The following is a 19,845-nucleotide window of genomic DNA, read 5'->3' on the forward strand; positions in this document are numbered from 1 at the left end:
TGTAACATGAGAGGGTCGGAGGAGCAGACAGAGTGCTGGGTTTTGAGTGAGAAGCCTGGGTTTGAAGCCCACCCCTGTTACTCCCCGAGTGGCCTTCTCTGGGCCTTGATTTCCTATCTGTAAAATGAAAAGTTTGACCAGATGTCCTCTGGGTTCCTGTCCACGTCCCCTCAAGGGAGAGTCCAAACTACCCCTTGGTCCTCTGGGTTTGGAGGACTCTCAGATCTTGGGGAAAAGTGAGGCTCCTGAGAGAGGGAGGATGAAGGTATCAGTGGTTTACCGATTGCTGTGAGTCCTTCATGAGTTTTCTTCCTTGCCTGTGGGGTAGAACTAGGCTAACCTTACCCAATATATTAACTTGAATTCTTACATGGGAAATGGGGACCCATTTAGGCTCATAGGGGGAGACCTGGACACTTACATTCCAGTTGTATTCTAAGATTTCCCAGAAAAAATTTGGTAGAAGCCAAAGGATGAAAGACAAAATGTTTCTGGGGAACCAGTCCCTAGATGGGTCGACTAGGTGACTCAGATAGAGCACTGGGCTTGGAATCAGGAAGACTCATGTTCATGAGTTCAAATCTGGCCTCAGACTCTTACTGGCTGTGTGACTCTGGGAAAGTCACTTAACCTTGTTTACCTCAATTTCCTCATCTGTAAAATAAGCTGGAGAAGGAAATGGCAAACAACTCAAGTGTCTTTGCCAAGAGCATCCCAAATAAGATCATAGAAAGTTAGATATAACTGAAATGACTGAACAACAAAAATTCCCAGATTCAACTTGTTCTGCATAAGCTCATAGTCTGGGGATTCCATAAGAGGTTCCATTTAGAGTATCATTCTGGTCTCTACTTGAAGACCAGCAGGAACAAAAATCTCACTACCTCTTTTGAACAGCTTTCTCCTTGTTTGTGTGCATGTTTGTCTAAGGGTTAATGTTAAAATACTACTAGGCTAGACAGGTCTCCATATATCACCAGCAAAAGTGGTATTATATAGGGGGATATTTTAATTTTAACTATATTTTTAATTTTATATATTATATTACATATGTTTTATTTTATATTTTAACTACATATTTTTAAATTTTTATTTAATTGATTAATTTAGAGTATTTTTCCAGGATTACAAAAATCAAGTTCTAATTTTAAACTATTTTTCCATATTTCCATGATTCATTTTCTTTCCCTTCCCTCTTCCTTCCCCCCTCCCAGAGCCAACAAACAATATGTAGGGGAATCTTGTCTTTGGTGGCCCCCATAATCCTTTCCCTCATCTCTCATTGGTCCTTCCCTCTATCAGTGCCCAAGGTCCTCATCCAGACCTCATCACTTCTTCCTTGGCTCGAGTCATCTAACATTGGGGTGCTGAGTGTGACACACCAGTTATTCTCTCAGAATAGCATACTTTCGAGCAGGGCTTCTTGACTTTTAGGTGTCATGGGTGCCTTTGGTAGTCCAGTGAATCCCTTCCCAAAATAATGTTTTCAAATGAACTAAATATAAAGGAAACCAATCATGTAGGAATGTAATTATTGAAATTTTTTTATAAAACAAACTCATGAATTCTTGTTTTCTAATATTGTAAGGAAAATTAATTAGGAAGGTCTTGGCAGCTTGAATCGATACAAATCACGCTATACAATACTATCCACCTCCAGTTAGAGAACTGATAGACCCAGCCACATTGTAACATTTTTTCCCTCCTTTATTTTTCTTGCTCTAATAAATCAGGGCTTTGAGATCCTCAAAGGAGCATTTTCTATACAAACCGAGCCTTGTGTCTACCCAGAAGCCAACAGAATTTCCAGTTCATAGGCAATGCCTGCGGGAGGGAGGTGAAGGGGGGAATGGAGGCTTGGCTTACCTCCCTGTGTCTTCCAGGCAGTCTGGATTACTGTGCCTCCAGCCCTTGCAGAAATGGAGGATCCTGCTCCAACTCCCATGACTCCACTTCTTACCATTGTGCCTGTCCTGAGGAATTCACTGGCAAGGACTGCGAAATGGGTAAGGAGCCTCCTGTCACTCACTCCAAGTCCCGGGGAACAGGCTGGGGACCGGCAAATGATGGGCAGGCAAAAGAGAAGATGCTACATTTAGGGTGATAGAGGCAGGGAAGTCAGAGTAGAAGGAGCCCTGGCATGGAAGATAAGAGCCTGCTATACTACCTACATAGTTTCTGGGCCTCAGTTTACTCATATATATTAGTTGCAATTTAGTTTACTTTTTATGTTTTTGGTGTACCTGTGACTTCACTTAAGTGGGCTCTTCTACATTGATGAATTCACTTGTATTGGTGCAAACTGGCAATTTATGTTTTAAAGTGTTGGATTTAAATATAATAATCCTCTATATTCTAAGGCCATTCCTCTACCCACTAGGCAACACTGCCTCTTTCCTCCATAGAGAAGATATTTAAGGGCAAGAAGAACAATCTAGTACCCCTCAGATAGTCGTGGCATCTTTACATGTGTGCCAACTCTTAAGTAACATTTGGGGCACCCGACTGGTGTAGTGGTTAAAGCATTTAGGGGTGGTACAGTGGATAGAGAGAGTGCCAAGCTTAGAGTCAGGAAGATTCATCCTCCTGAGTCCAAATTTGGCCTTGGATACATCTGTGTGACACTGAGCAAGTCACGTAATCTTGTCTGCCTCAGTTTTCTCATCTATAAAATGAACTGGAGAAGGAAATAACAAACTACTTCAGCATATCTGCCAAGAAACTCCCAATGGAGTCACCAAGAGGTAGACCCCACTGAAGAATGGACTGAAATCCGTTAGAATATGAAATTAAGATCCAGGGATACCTGAGGCTGAGCTCTGCCTCAGACCCTTTTTAGCTCGGTGACCTTCTCAGCCCCTGTTATTCCATCTGCAAATGGGGATAATAATAAGCTCTACCTTCCAGGACTGTCGTTGGAATTAAAAGAGAGAATGATAGTAAAGCACTTAGCACAGTGCCTGGCCCAAAGGGATCATTGTATAACTGTTAGCTATTATTATTCTTGTGCCTACTTTGCACAGAGTGCTGTATTTGTTATTTAATAGAAAAGATGAAAAAGTGATGTGGGAGAAAAGTCAAGTTTGTAGCTGGGTCTCATCCCAAGGATGGGATTCTCAAACTCTGTTCAATACAGAAGAAAAAAAAAGAATTTTATTTGAAGAAGAGGTTGTTGGTGTTATAACAGCCCAATAGTTGGTGGACTAGTCTGGGGGCTCCTCAGGTAGCCCAGGGGCTGGCAGAGTAGCCTCTTTGGGGCTCATAGTGTGGAGTAGCAGCTCCCCTGTAGAAAGGCAGCTTCCTCCAAAGAGTGGAGCTTCCGCCAGGGATCAGGGTTGGCACACTTATTGCGGTCTGGTAGCTTAGCATCTCCCTTCCCAAATTCAGGTGGAGGAATGTTTGGGGCTTTGTTGCCTTAGGGAATAAAGGGCATGCGCAAGTTCCATGTTCCTCCATTGTCCACCTTGGCATCATTTGTCAGGGAGAGGTCTTGACACCCTTCCAGAATGGGGACAGGGTCCACTCTAGGTAATTAATTATTTCTAAGAACAATACAAGCAATTATAAAACAGAATGGGTACAAAGCGAATGCTTAGCACAGACCATTACCGATGGAATAATTGAACAATCTGCAATTCATGCTTGACTAATGCTGAAAGTACAGGGTTTGCAGTTGATGTTTTGCTAGTGCTAACTAGTGAGAAATGTGAGACCTATTACCACCCCTTACTGCCAGCCCATATCAAAATGATGACAATGTTGATCAATAAAAGTAGCCCATGTTTACTAAGGTATTTACAGTTTACCAAACACTCCCCTTACCTATAAAATGGTGTTGCAAGTACCATCTCCATTTTGCAGATAGGGAAACTGAGGCACCAGGAACAGAAAGTGGTTTGCCAAAAGTATCCCAGTTAGTGAGTAGCAGAACACAATTCCATTCCAAGATTCTTTCCATGCAGTTTCTCACGTCTAAATAACTAAAACAAAACCAGGCTAGGAGAGGTACTAAAGAAGAGTCATTCAGATCATTTACAACGGGATGGATATAATTTAATTTAGTTCTACAAGTATGTATTAAGCATCTTCTTTATATAAGACACTTTGTCTGGCTTTGGGAATAGAAAGACAAAAACACACCAATCAGTGCCTTCAAGGGACTTACATTCTGTTAGATCAGGGAAGGCTTCCTAGGGGAGATGGCAGTTGAGCTAGACCTAGAAATATATGCAGGATTTGTGTAGACTGAGCTGAAGGGAGGGTATTATTTGAATAGGGAATAGCATGAACAAAGGGAAAGGGAAAGAGGAAATCTGCAAAAGGTGGCCATCACCAGAGCTAAGCTTTACAGTAAATTGGAAAGGAAAGAATAAGATTTGAAACCATTAGGTCTGAGCCCATAGCTCACTCATTGCTTGGGCAAACAAAACAGTCCCCTCTCTTTGGGTCACAAGCCCCTCATCTCTAAAATAAGGGATTTGGACTAGGTAAGCTCAAAAGTCCCAGCTCTGAATCTGATGATTTTGACCAAGACGAATGAATTGTGTCTGCTGAAAGTAGGCTGTTTTTCTTTACTATCTTTTTATGTTATGTTTATTAATGTGATTAGCTTTGTCGGGGAAGGAAAATGCTATTAAGAACTGGTTTACTTTTGTTACTTTTATTTAAATATTTATAATTTATATTTATTTTAATATATTTGTTATTTATATTTTATTTACTACCATTTTACTTTTCTTTAATAAAATTTTTATTTTTATAACTTTTTGTTTTCCTTCTCCTCCTCAACAGTAAAATGCTTCGATGAAACCCGTTATGAGTACTTTGACATAGATGAAAGTTGGGCTCGAATCCATCAAGGGGTCGTAGAATGGTGCAGTTGCTCCAGGGGCCACATTGACTGTGAGACGATACGATACACAGGTAGTGGGTGCCTCTCCTGCCTTTAAAATATGGAACTGAGCAAAATGGAAGGAGGAAGCAGTTGCCAAGGGATGAGTAATAGGGAAATGAGCCAAATGGGACAGAGAGACAAAAGGGACAAGAAACGTCATGAAATGCCAGAACTATAAAGGACTTTAGAAAACAGCATAGAATGTTATAGATGGAATTAATTAACTTTAGAATGCAATTCACAGACTGGACTAGAAAGGACTTTTGAATGCAGCCACTAAATGGCACTGTGGAAATGCACACCTAGTTGCATAGACTTCCAATGGTGCCAACGTGAACTAGGTTTGTACCGATTGCCACTCACCTATTGCTGATTCTTCTATGTTACATCTCCTGGGAAAGAGCCCTAGATCTGGAGTTCAGAACTTAGACTTAAATTCTGGCTCTAGAGATATGAACCTCTACTGGCATCTCAACATTGCCCTCACTTACATTTACAGACTGCTGTGAATCAAACACCTCTATTTAGGAATCATTATTTTAGTGAACAATTTAATTGGATTAAATAGAAAGGTAATAAAAAGTGAAACCATCACCATGTTGTCTGTCCTCTTCCCTTCTCAAGGGCCTCTAGAAAATTACCCAGGATTCTAGAAACTTGGTGAGTCAGAATCTTCTTTAAATAATATCTCAAGAACTCCTACTAATGTGTATACTTTAGTCAGCACAGAGATTCAGTTAGTTCAAAATAAAGGAATTTAATAAAATTAGATGGCAATAAAAATAACAGCAAAACACTTCTACTATAAACCCTTGAGCTCTTTATCCATTAAATACATGCAAATTAATAAGAAGTGTGGACATGCATAGGATGATTCATTATACATACACACATGAGGAACATGTGGGATTGAAGCTCTTATGTGAAAGGAATGATTTATACCTCAGACATTGCTTTCTGCTATGCCCACTTATAGTCAGATATCACTTCTTTTTTTTTAATTTGGAAAGTTTTATTTAAATAATTAATTTAGAATATTTTCCCATGGTTACAAGATTCATGTTCTTTTCCTCCCCTCCCCGATCCCCTCCTGTAGCCGACATGCAATTCCACTGGGTTTTACATGTGTCATTGATCAAGACCCATTTCCATATTATTGATATTTGCACTGGGGTGATTGTTTAGAGTCTACATCCCCAGTGATATCCCCATCGAACCATGTGATCAAACAGGCATTTCTCTTCTGTGTTTCTTTTCTCACAGTCTTTTCTCTGAATGTCGATAGTGTTCTTTCTCTTAAGTCCCTCAGAATTGTCCTGGATCATTGTATTGCTGCTAGTAGAGAAGTCCATTACGTTCGATTATACCACAGTGTATTAGTCTCTGTGTACAATGTTCTCCTGGTTCTGCTTCTTTCACTCTGCATCAATTCCTGGAGGTTGTTCCAGTTCACATGGAATTCCTCCAGTTCAATATTCCTTTGGGCAAAATAGTATTCCATCACCAACATATACCACAATTTGTTCAGCCATTCCCCAACTGAAGGGCATCCTCTCATTTTCCAATTTTTTTGCCACCACAAAGAGCGCAGCTATGAATATTTTTGTACATGTCTTTTTCCTTATTATCTCTTTGGGGTACAAACCCAGCAGTGCTATGGCTGGATCAAAGGGCAGATAGTCTTTTAGCATCCTTTGGGCATAGTTCCAAATTGCCCTCCAGAATGGTTGGATCAATTCACAACTCTACCAGCAATGCATTAAGGTCCCGACTTTGCCACATCCCCTCCAACACTTTCCTTTGCTGTCATGTTAGCCAATCTCCTAATTGTGAAGTGGTACCTCAGAGTTGTTTTGATTTGCATTTCTTGGATTATAAGAGATTTAGAACACTTTCCCATGTGCTTATTGATAGTTTTGATTTCTTTATCTGAAAATTGCCCATGTTGGCAAATGTCTGTTGCCCATTTATCAATTGGGGAATGGCTTGATTTTTTGTACAATTGATTTAGCTCCATATATATGTGTGTGTGTGTGTGTGTGTGTGTGTGTGTGTGTGTGTGTGTGTGTGTAATTAGACCTTTGTCAGAGTTCTTTGTTATAAAGATTTTCCCCAATTTGTTGCTTTTCTAATTTTGGTTGCATTGGTTTTGTTTGCACAAAACCTTTTTAATTTAATGTAATCAAAATTATTTATTTTACATTTTGTAACTTTTTTCTAACTCTTGCTTGGTTTTAAAATCTTTCCTTTCCCAAAGATCTAAAAAGTATACTATTCTGTGTTCACCTAATTTACTTATAACTTCCTTCTTTATATTCAAGGCATTCACCCGTTCTGAATTTATCTTGGTATAGAGTGTGAGATGATTATCTAAACCTAATCTCTCCCATATTGTTTTCCAATTTTCCCAGTAGTTTTTGCCAAATAGTTGATTTTTGTCCCCAAAGCTTGGATCTTTGGGTTTACTATAGACTGTCTGGGTGAGGTCACTTACCCCAAGTATATTCCACTGATCCTCCCTCTAGTCTCTTAACCAGTGCCATATTGTTTTGATGACCAATGCTTTATGTACAGTTTTAAGGTCTGGTACTACTAGGCCACCTTCCTTCACATTTTCAGATATTACTTCTTTTCTGCTCCCTGACAAACATTACATGTCAACTTTTCCCCTATGGGTATCACATTTCTGCTCTATTTGATATCCAGCTTCCTTCAGAGCCAACAAATTCCCTGTCCAACATTCACTAGGGTGAATCAAATCAATTCAATTGAATAAACATTTAGTAAACACCTACTTGGTGCTCGGTATGGTTTCTGCCTTCAAGGAGTTTACAATCTAATGGGGCAACTGGAAAATGGGAGGGGGACCACTAGGAAATTTCATGTTCTTTTGGGGTGCCCAAATCAAGTAAAGTTGCAACTAGAAAGGGATGTAAGTAATACTTTCCTTTGAGGGAAAGCTAGTGTTTCCCAGTAAGATCTTTCAGCTATCATTCTCCCACCCATTGGGCTTATTGTGATTGAAAAGCTTCTTTCTTTCAGTGAGGGCTTCAGGTCTTTCACCCTCCCATTTATGGCTCAGCTATAGTCTCTAGCTGAGGATATATCTTCAGGACCATTGACTACTTTGTCCTTCATCCCCTGGGAATTCTGTGATTAGTAAAGATGCCTCTTGAAGGAGAGAATGACAGCTCTTAGGCAGAATGCTCTTATAAAATGAAAGAGGCTTAGACTCAGGCCATATCTGCTTTTTGAACTTTTCTTTGAATTGCTTTCCCTTTTCCTATCTTTTCCAAATCCTTTACTTCAATGATAACATCAATAAGTCAGTCAATAAACACTTAAGCCCTTACTTACTATGCATCAGGCACTGTGCTAAGTACTAGGGATACAAAGAAAGACAGAAATTTACTCTAGTTTTTAATTCTTGTTATTCTTCTGGCTTAGGCAAATATATCCAGGATTCTACTTCCTTAAATGGAAAAGGAACTGAAGAAAACTGTGGTGATAAAATTGTTTTTATTTTCCCTTATAATGCTCTAATTTTCTTTGCAAATGACAAGGGCTGAGATGGCTAAACAAGATTGGAAAGACTCATGATCGTGGACCTACTTCCCTTCCCACTTTCTTTTAGCATAAACCACAGCCTGTTCTCCATCTGATCCAGCTATGCTCATAATTAACATTGACTTTACATCTAATTCATCTTCAGGGACCCAATCTTTCTCAAAGACAGAAAACTCTTTAGATGAGAGTTCCAATATCTTTTCCCTCTATGTGTCTCTCTTCTCTGCCATATTGGAGGTCGGGAAAAAAGAGGGGTCCTAGAAATCCATTGTGTTTTTCTGAGACTTTCCCACTTCCTCGTGAAAGGGAACTCAATATTAAGTCATTTCCACATCTACCTTAAGATTAGAAAAGATCATGGAGCCATTAAATGATTCTCATGGTCCCATCCAACAACATCCCATCCAACCCGACAACAGAGTACTGACTCCTAGGTTCAGAGAACCCCTGTTCTTCACAGGTCTAGAACACTGTGCCCTAAGGTACATTTTTTTTCTGTCTGACCTTGTAACCCTGAGCACTGAGATGAGGGGCAGCTTAAGCATCCCCAGAGGCTGATACCTTATGGCATTGCCTGATTGTTATGACTAATGCTGATTGTGGTTGGAGGCTCTAAATCACACCTTTTCCCTCTCCAAAATCGTACTGAGAGAAAAGTATCATTATCACAACATCTGTATTAGGTGGACAGTATAGGGATTATCACCCTCATTTTGCAGGGGGGAACTTGAGGAACTTGGGGTGGTGATTTACCTAAAATTGTGCAACTATGGTCAGGAGATGGGATAAGAACTCCTATCTTCTCACTCCAAAGATAATGTTCCTTCTATTCTGTCAACTTTCAAGTTCTCTGCATTTCAAAATAATTATTTCATCCTTTCCCCTTCCTGCCACAAATATTTCCCTTAGTACTCTGATTCAAATAATATGGTAAACTAATTCAGATTAAAGTGTCAGTGAAAGAGAAAGGCTTTTTTTGTGGTCAAGGGTGGGGTTTGGCACAAAAGATGTCTGGAGAGGACAATGCTGAACCCAAATGAATAAAGTTCTAATGGTGGAATTTCAGACCTTCTCCTGAGCTGATGGGAGAGAGAAGCATGTTTAGGACCTCCTCACACCTGAAATCATTTAGTGTAGCTAATACCTTTCCAACAAAGTGGATTATACATTGCTGTGGATCACTTATTCATTTATTCAAGAAATACTTATTAAGTGGCTGAACAAATTGTGGTATATACTGGGGATGGAATACTATTGTGCTCAAAGGAATAATGAACTGGAGGAATTCCATGTGAACTGGAAAGACCTCCAGGAATTGATGCAGAGTGAAAGGTCCAGAACGAGGAGAACATTATATACAGAAACTGATACACTGTGGTACAACAAAATGTAATGGATTTCTCTAGTAGTAGCAATGCAATGATTCAGGATAATTCTGAGGGATTTATGAGAAAGAACACTATCCACATCCAAAGGAAGAACTGTGTCAGCAGAAACACAGAAGAGAAACACCTGCTTGATCACATGGTTCAATGGGGATATGATTGGGATGTAGACTCTAAATAATCAGCCCGGTGCAAATATCAATAATACGGAAATAGGTCTTGATCAATGACACATGTAAAACCCAGTGGAATTGTGTGTCAGCTACAAGAGAGGACTGGGGAGGGGAGAGAAAGAACATGAATCTTGTAACCAAGGAAAAATATTCTAAATTGACTAATTAAATAAAAATTTCAAAAAAAAAAAATAAAACAACAACAAAAGAAATAGTTATTAAGGCACTGTGCTCAGTACTAGAGAGAGAAAAAATGAAAAATGTCATAGTCTCTGCCTTCAATGAGAGGCTTGCTATCTTCTAGAAAAGAAATAAATATGATTCCTATTACAATATGGTGAGTATACAATATGGAGTATATATACATAGACTAATAGGAGAAATTTGAGGAAGGGAGGGATCATCTCCAGTTGAGGTATTAGGGAGGGCTTCAAGCAAGTAACACCTGAACGGGGCATTGAAGAAACAGAAGAATTCTTACCAAACATTTGTTGGTGTGTAGGGGCGTGGGAGGGATACAAGCCAGGGAAAGGGAGCAGAGGTGAGAATGGAGAGAACAGAACAGAGCAGTAGGTGGGAGATGAGAGAGGCCCCCTATTAAGGGGTCCAGTCTGTATAGCCCTCATGAACCTCAAAATAGTAAAAAGAAAGGAAACCTGGTTCAAGTCCCTGCTCCCTTTAATGGGTCTTGCATCCACTCTCACCTACAGCCTGTGTGAATAACCCATGCCTCCATGACAGTGTCTGTAGGATGATTGTCTCCACTGGGAAGACCATCTGTGGTTGCCATGGAATCAACGTAGGGAAATACTGCAACATTGGTAAGTCAAGACCCTGCCCAAAGGATTTGCTACATTTCATAGAACCTTCAAGATGGAATGGACTATGGAAAATAGTGTTAGCACTATGCAGACTTTAGAACATGGAACCTTAGATCTGGATAGGAACTTAGAACATAAAACACAGGATGTCAGAGCTGGAAGAGGACTTAAAACACAGAACTCCAGAGCCAAAAGGGACCAGAGAACATAGAACATCAGAGGCAGAAGAGAACTTAGAATATAGAACATACACTATCAGAACTGAGAAGGATCTTGGAGTGTGAAAAATAGAATATTAGAACTGGAGGAGATGATAGAACAAAAACAGTTTTAACTGGAAGAGATCTTAAAATTTAATAGAGTTCTAACTAGTATTATGGTACCTGGAGCAAGCAGTTAAAAAAAATGAACCATCAATACAACTGAGTCTGGTAGAACCCCCAGGATACTATGAAGAACAGGAGAGAAATGAGCCAAGAAGAAGCTCAACTAGGATTTTGCTGCCAGAAGGAAGGATGACAACCATTTGGTCACTTCCCATTATATCTATTTCTTTTTTGCTTACTAGGTGCTAAGTTTAATAATTTCTGTAAGACTAAAGGACCCAAAGGGTCCTTTAATTTGAGGATCTCAGAGGAAAGCAGCCCCAGTCATTCCTACCCTCATTACAGCTCTTGAATGTAGACTTCTAGAGCTGAAAAGAATCTAAAAAGTATAGGTTAATATTGGGAAGAACATTTGAGAATATCTAGTCTACCCTCTTCTTTTTACAGTGGAGCAAAACAAGGTACAAAAAGAAATGTAGTACAGTACAAGGAATATTGACTCTCTGGTTAGAGGACCTGGTATCCAATCCTACTTCTGACTCATACTAGCTGCGTCACCTTGAACAAGTCACCACGCTTCCTTGAGCCTCAGTTTCCTCATCTGTAAAATGAGACAGAACATGAGGGATACAACAAAGCAACAGATAGTCCCTTTCCTCAAAGAGTTCACAATCAGATAGATTCTTTGGTTCAGGTAAAGCTTGATTTCCCAGGACCATTTTGATAGGTTAAGTGGGAAGAGGAATTGGGAAGCCACCCCCATACTTTTTCCAAGCCTGGAAGAGGAGACAGAGGGCAGATCCCATGTTGCCCAGTGCTCAGCAGGTATTTCCTGCCCTCAGTCCCTAGTGAGACCTGTTACTTCGGCAATGGCACAGAATATCGGGGCATTGCCAAGAAGACCATCTCGGGCCAGAGCTGTTTGCCCTGGAATTCAGATGTGCTGTATCAGGAGCTCCATGTGGACAGTGTAGAGAAGGCTGTGCACCTGGGGCTTGGTCCTCACTCCTACTGCAGGTAAGTGTTTAGCTGAGCTTCTCTCCACATGTCCAATACTCCTTAGGGTCTATTCTCACCCCATCACAGAGGCAAGCTGACTCTCTGCAAATAGAAAAGCCAGTAACGTTTGGGGAGACAGAATTTGTGTTGTGGATCAGGAAAGGGTTCAGGAACTAGGGGAAGCTAGGTAGCACAGTGGATAGAGCACTGACACTGGAGTTGTGAGGTCCCAGGTTCAAATTTGACCTCAGATACTTCCTAGTTGTGTGCAAGTCACTTAACCCCAATTGCCTAGCCCTTACCATTCCTTTTCCTTTAGAATCAATATTTAATGTTGATTCTGAGACAGAAAGTAAGTTTTTTAAGAGTTTAGGAACTAGAATCAGATATATGTTCTGGTTCTAAAATTTTAAAATCATATCACCCTGTAAAATTGAGATGAGGAATAGGGCATCTACTTCCACAGGGAAGTAGAATGACACAGCCCATCCAGGTACAATGGCAGATTTCATTTAGTGATGGTTCAAACCTGGAGAGAATCAAGGAGGAAAGACTATTTTTGCCTGCCAGTGAGGGAGCTGGCAAGGCTATGGAGGAGACATTGAGAAAATATGAATTGAGATACTTTAAGAAAATGTAACAGCCTGAAATAAAAATTAGCTCATTTTAAGTCTATGGAAAGATTCCCAAGGTTCACCTAATTACCCTACTTTGTGACTTTTAGGATGTTTATTTTAGTTGAAAAGTTATGAGTTCAATCACAATCATTTCAAGACTTCTACTTAGAAAGACTTGCTAACATTAAGAAAGAAGTTTAGCTCTGCGCCTTAATATTTAAGCATTTATGTTTATTTCTAGTTAACCTCTGCCACTTTTGTAGTTGAGACAAGATTCAGGTTGCTGCAAACATTTGGGTAATGAATTTGGGTATATATAATGATGAAGTATAATTATTTGAATAATAGCAGATTTCATTACAGGGTCTGTGTTCTTCTTGAGCCTGTAGGACTGAATGCCTTCCTAGATACCACTTTTATTTGCCATAATTCAGCCCTACTTTTTCTTTCTCCTATTCCTGGTGGTTCCTAAACTACTGATTTTTTATGGGTTCCCTCCAGCTTGATGTCACTCTTTCCTCTTTGTTTCTTGTTCTTTGGAATCTCTCTCTAGTTCTGAAATAGGTGAGGTAGAATTAGACCTTTTATAAGTTGTCTAGGATGTGATAAAGTCTCTCACAATGCCTTTGATTGGTTTAGAAGATATATGTTTTGTTCACAGCTTATGATTGATTTTACACACACAGAGACTTTATTGATTGATTGATTGAATCAATAAGAGCTCTTACCTAACAAATGTAATTACTGTTAAGAGGGATGCAACACCATGTTTGTGGAAGAACTTATAAACTCTACCAGTTTATTGGATCAGTTTCTTTCTTTCTTTTTTTTTCATCAAAGACCTACTGGTCTGGGTAGAGCATCTGTTTAAAAGACCAGTGAAAATCTAAATAATATCAAATCAAATTGTGACAATTTTTTTAGATTCAATGAGTTCACTCCACAGAGACTAAGCAAGCTTAGCTCACCTTGTCAAGAAGCGCACTGACCTGATATTTTCATCCTAGCTCTGACCTTAACTCATGGGATGACCTTGAACAACCTCTCCCTCGGTCTCAATTTCCTCCTCTATAAAAACTAAATTATCTCTAAGAACTCTTCCAATTCTAGCATCTTAGATTCTAGGATCTTTCTATTTCTAGCACTCTTTGTTCATGGGCACTAAGTTTTTTGAGTTCTGGGTATTTAATTTTCTGTGTTATAACATTTTTTTTAATATGGGGAGATTCTTTTCTTTTTTTTCTCAATTACATGTGAACAAAAATTTTAACCTTTCATACATTTTTTTGAGTTCCAGATTCTCTCCCTCTCTTTCATTTCCCCACCTTGAGCAGGCAAACAATTTGATCTAGATAATACATATATAGTCATGTGAAACATTTCCATATTAGCCATAACATTGTCTTCTAAGGTTCTTGACTTTTTTGGTGAGTCCTAGACCCTTTGGCAGTCTAGTGGAGGCCATGAAACAATTTTTAGAATGTTTTTAAATGGATAAAATAAAATATCTAAATCTACAAAGGAAGTCAGTTAGGTTGAAATAGTTATTGGGATAAAACAAAAACTATGATTCATCATTTGAATAGAAAATTTAAGGGTTATTTTATACATGTCTTTCTGAGGTCCTGGTTCCCATGGCTATTTTCTCTTTTCTGGTATAGGTGGAATTTAGCTCTGCCCCCTGGGCCCCTGGTCATATTCTTTAGGGATGGGAGGGCTAAGGGGTTTAAGAGTCTGGGTTCCCACAACCACACTGAATTCTTTCTCTCTTGGGTCAGAAATCCCGACAGTGATGAGAAGCCGTGGTGTTACATCATGAAGGACAACACTCTCTCCTGGGAGTACTGCAACATCTCAGCCTGTGGTAGGTGGGCTCTGAGCCAGGAAGTGGGGAGGACCACTGTTGTTTTAACTCATGGACATGAAGCAGTGTCATCCAGCTCCATAAAGAAAAAAAACCAGTTCTGTAATGAGATGCATTCTCAAAAGCTGATGTAGAATTTTTTGACCTGAAGATAGTTCTAGGAAATGTCTGAGGAATAGGAATAACACCTTTTAGCATGCCTTATTTACTTGCTTTGTAGTCAGGGGTATGCTGAAAAATGTTTAATGACAGGCTCTCCCAAAAGACAATTTTAATAATTTTCTAAAAATTAAAATTAAAATGATTTCTTTTAAATAATTTTTCTTTTTAATTTTAATCTACATTATTAACTTTTACTCCATTACTTTCTTAACTCTAGACAATCAAACAAACAATAAATCAAGCCCTGATTGGTAGTGCTTGTTGATTTCTGAGATGTGAATGCTCACAGTGATAATTTAACAATCAGCTCAAGTTTATACATGACTTTCACTTTCATTCTCTCTGGCCCTGTGAAGGGGGAAGGATGGGGGTTGTGATACCCAAACGGATAGAAATAATGGAAAAATAAAAACACAACTTGAACTTTGACCCTAAAGACACAAATTCTAATCCCAGCCCTGCTACCTATGAAATGTTTGACCTTGGCTAAGTTATTGCCTGACTTTAGTCCTCAATTTCCTCATCTGTGATCAATCATAGAAGCATAAAGCTGAGAGGAACCTAAGAAATCATTTAGCCCAACGAACACCCAAAACAGGAGTCTTACCTGAAAAGTGCCCACCTGTGTTTGAAGACTCCCAGTGACAAGGAGCTCAGAAATTGTTAGGAAAAATCTCCTCATATTTAAGAAAATCAGCCTTTTTTTAAGTCCTTGTTCTTGCCTTTCAGAGCCAAATAAAACAAGTCTAATATCTTTTCTCTGTGGCAGGCCATTAAATATTTATGACGGCTCTCTAATCCCCCATCCTACCTTGTCCTTAGAGTCTTCTCCAGGCTAATTGTAATATCTAAGAATGAGAACTTGGACAGGATTATTGTGAGATTCAAATAAGATTACGTAGGTAATATATATTATTATTTATAATATTAAAATAGTATATTATAAATACATCTACATTTTTGTTATATTTATATTTTATAGATATATTTGCTATAATATATAACTATATCACATATCATACATTAAATAGATTTTAATTTTATCATTTTAATTTAAATAATAACTCAATATTAAATTTAACAAATTTAATATTTAATATAAATATATTATGTATTATTTGACTTAAATTAATATAATTTTATATAAAATTATTATTTTATATAACAAATTTAAATAATTTAATATTAAATTTAACAAATTTAATATTTCATGTAAATACATTACATATTATTTAATTTAAATTTATATACATTTCATATATAATTTATATAAAATAAAATAATTATTTTTATAACAAATTTAAATGATTTAATATTAAATTTAACAAATTTAATAGTTAATGTAAATATTATATATAACATATGAAATATATATATATATATATATATATATAATTCCATCTCAGAATCAATACTAAATATCAGTTCCAATGGAGAAGAGGTGTAAGGGCTAGAGAACTGGGGTTAAGTGACTTACCCAGTGTCACACAGCTAGGCAAATGAGACATTATTTAAATAATGCTTAGCATAGTACCTGGCATGCACTTACTAAAGAATTAATCCCTTTCCTTTGTCTCTTTATATGTCTTCTTCTTTAATCTTCACAGTACTTCTGTGAGATATTATGAAGTATTATGATCCCCACTTTACAGTTGAGAAAGCTGAAGCAAACAGAAATTAAGTGATTTATTCAGGGTCATATAACTATCTGAAACAAGATCTGAACTCAGGTCTTTATGACATCAAGTCTATCCAATGAGTCATCCTGGTCCCTTCAATCCATTCTACTATATAATATGGTTTTCAGCCCATTCACTGTCCCATCCTTGCCCCTCCAGAGGCACTCCAGTTGGTCATTGTCCTTCTAAAAAGACAATCTCCCAAATGTGTGCACTTAGTACTTAGTGCACTTAGTAGGGTCTGGTCATCATGTAGGACAGCCACACTATCACCTCCTTTATTCTGATATTTGGCTTCTGTTAATGCAAATGAATGGGAGTCAAATTTTTTGGCCATCATATCATGACATCGACTCCTCTTGCCTTTGCCATTACTGAAACGCTGTGCCTTTTTTTTTTATTCATAAGGAATCAGAGGATTTAGATCTAGAAAGGGAGCTTAGAGATCCTTTGTCTCACTCTTATTTTTACAAAGAACTGAAACAGAGAGGAGGGACCAGTCCAAATCTGCTTCCATAATGTCACCCAGCAGGAATTTGAAGCTGAGTAGAACTCCAAGTGCAAAGCTTTTATCTATTAAAGCATTTCTTTAAAGCATGGGGGACTTTACCTGAACCCCTATTGAATGTCCCTTTGGACTAGACCTTTCTCTCTTTGACATTCTCTCCGGCCCCCAGTGAACCATCCCAGGAGTGGGGCAAATCCCGGTATGGAACTTTTGATGATCCCCAACGTTCCTGTGACCAGCAGACGGGGCTGTGGGAAGAGGCACAAGAAGAGGACGTTCCTGAGGCCTCGAATTATTGGAGGCTCATCCTCCTTGCCCGGATCCCACCCATGGATGGCAGCCTTGTACATAGGGGAAAACTTCTGTGCTGGCAGCCTCATCCAATCCTGCTGGGTTGTAACAGCTGCCCATTGTTTCTCCAATAGGTAAGCCCTTCCTTTTACCTCATTGCATTGCCAGTGGGCAAAGCCAGTTCTTGGGCAAAACGGTATATTTGGTGAAAATGGACTCCGTTCAGCTAAGATGAGAGAAGTTCGATGGAACCTTCTCCCTTTTTGCTGATATGTTCTCTCCCCTTTGCCACATCAATTTGATTCCTATTCTCTGAAAAGACTTTGAACTCCCTGAGCATTCCTAGCCTGAGTTCTCCCTTGGGGTGGGAAAAGCTCTTTTGAAGAAGAACCCTTCAGTAGCTGATGGAGATAAAGGGGAAAAGGGAGGCCAGGGAGGACTTTGTCAGGATTAGATCTTCTGAGTCTTTAGTGGGATGCTTATTCTCTCCCATGAAAGGATAGCTATGTCTTCGGGACCACTTGAGAAAGAGAAAGCTGATTGAGAGCTCATAGGAAAGCACATGATGGCGAAGTGGTGTGACATACTAGATAAAGGACTGTATCTGGAGTCAGAGGACCTGGCGTGGAATCCCAAGTCTCCTAGACTCAAACACTTGCCAGCTGTGTGAACTTAGATGAGTCACTTAACCTCTGTCTATCTCAGTTTCCTTAACAGTAAAAGAAGGAATCCTAAGAGTACCCATTTTGAACTCTGAGGTATCACTTCACACCTAGCAGATTGGCTAAAATGACAGCAAAGGAAAGTAATGAATTCTGGAGGGGATGTGGCAAAGTTGGGACATTAATGCATTGCTGGTGGAGTTGTGAATTGATCCAACCATTCTGGAGGGCAATTTGGAACTATGCCCAAAGGGCAATAAAAGACTGTCTGCCCTTTGATCCAGCCATAGCACTGCTGGGTTTGTACCCCAAAGAGATAATGGACACAAAGACTTGTACAAAAATATTCATAGCTGCGCTCTTTGTGGTGGCCAAAAATTGGAAAACGAGGGGATGCCCATCAATTGGGGAATGGCTGAACAAATTGTGCTATGTGTTGGTGATGGAATACTATTGTGCTCAAAGGAATAATAAAGTGGAGGGATTCCATGTGAACTGGAACGACTTCCAGAAATTGATGCAGAGTGAAAGGAGCAGAACCAGGAGAAAATTGTACACAGAAATGGATACACTGTGGCACAATTGAACGTAATGGACTTCTCTACTAGCAGCAATGCAATGATCAGCTCTTTTAGATGGAGGATCAGCGTGGTAGAGTCGAAAGTGTGTTGGAGTTGGAAATTCTAGGTTCAAATCCTACATCTACCATTTACTGTTCTTTATCTTTGAGAATGTCTCTTGACCTCTTGGCTTTTATTTCTCATTTATGAAATTTGGGCTAGATGGCCTGTGAGCTTGCTTCTCACTCTAAATCTCTTTCTATATCATATAAAAGATTGTTAGGTATCTCTCAACCCACTGGCTCCACGTCCAGTGTCAGCCTCTATTTGTTTTCTTGGATGAAATATTTGGAGAAATTCCTTCCAGGGCTGAGATTCTAAGATTCAATGAGGATGTTTATGAAAAGGCTTTAGGGTAGATTGGCCAGGGATAGACCTCATGTGTCCCTGCTTGTCTTCAAAAGAAAGTGGTTGGATTATTAGGGTCTAAAAGATTCCTTTTAGCACAACTAGTTGTATGAATGGAACCCTGGAAAGGGGAGGCCTTCGGGATTGGGGGAAGGGTCAGGGTGGCAACGATCTCTGGGTCTTCACATTTCCAGAGTCACAGCAAAGGAAGGAAGCTGCTATCCAGAGTACATCCCTGACGAAGACTGGAGAAATGGTAGTTTCTGGGCATGGCCACACGGTGGCAAAGTCACACTACCCACAGTCAGAGCTTACAGCATTATACTGGGTCTTGGAGCTGGGCATCTGTCAGAATTCTGGGGGTAGGAGTGTGCTGGAGGAATGGGCTGTAAATGGGAAGAGCATTTAGGCCTTGGAAATCAGTAAATGCTAAAAATCAAGGCTTGATTTGTGATTTTGTTGATTGCCTTTAGGTTTTAGAAAGTGATGGAGAAAATGGCACTAAGGTAGATTAAATTTAAAAGTCTATGTATAGGGGCAGCTGGGTAGCTCAGTGGAATGATAGCCAGGCCTAGAGACTGAAGGTCCTGGGTTCAAATGTGGCCTCAGACACTTCTTAGCTATGTGACCCTGGGTAAGTCACTTAATTCCTGTTGCCTATCCCTTACCACCTTTATATCTTAGAATCAATCTAGAGATGGAAGGTAAAAATATTTTTTTAAATGTGTGTATAGTAACTGAAACATTGTGGGATGATCAAATGTAATGGACTTCTCTACTAGCAGCAATGCAATGACCCAGGACAATTCTGAGGGACTTATGAGAAAGAACACTATCCATATCCAGAGAAAGAACTGTGGGAGTAGAAATGCAGAAGAAAATACAGGATTTATCCCTTGTTTATCTGGGTTTATGACTTGGGGCTTGGA

General features: G+C 39.2%; 1 protein-coding gene across 1 annotated transcript in view; it reads left to right on the forward strand.

Annotated features, from left to right (window-relative positions):
- HGFAC (HGF activator) overlaps nucleotides 1-19,845 on the forward strand; it is a 59,168-nt gene that overhangs the window by 24,043 nt on the left and 15,280 nt on the right. The window contains 6 exon segments of the mRNA XM_007496810.3: nucleotides 1,884-2,006; nucleotides 4,792-4,923; nucleotides 10,730-10,840; nucleotides 12,009-12,183; nucleotides 14,561-14,646; nucleotides 17,165-17,420. Of these exon segments, the coding sequence (XP_007496872.2) occupies nucleotides 1,884-2,006; nucleotides 4,792-4,923; nucleotides 10,730-10,840; nucleotides 12,009-12,183; nucleotides 14,561-14,646; nucleotides 17,165-17,420 (883 nt within the window).

The sequence above is a fragment of the Monodelphis domestica genome, chromosome 6 (assembly GCF_027887165.1).
Source record: "Monodelphis domestica isolate mMonDom1 chromosome 6, mMonDom1.pri, whole genome shotgun sequence".
In the NCBI taxonomy this organism is placed as follows: Eukaryota; Metazoa; Chordata; class Mammalia; order Didelphimorphia; family Didelphidae; genus Monodelphis; species Monodelphis domestica.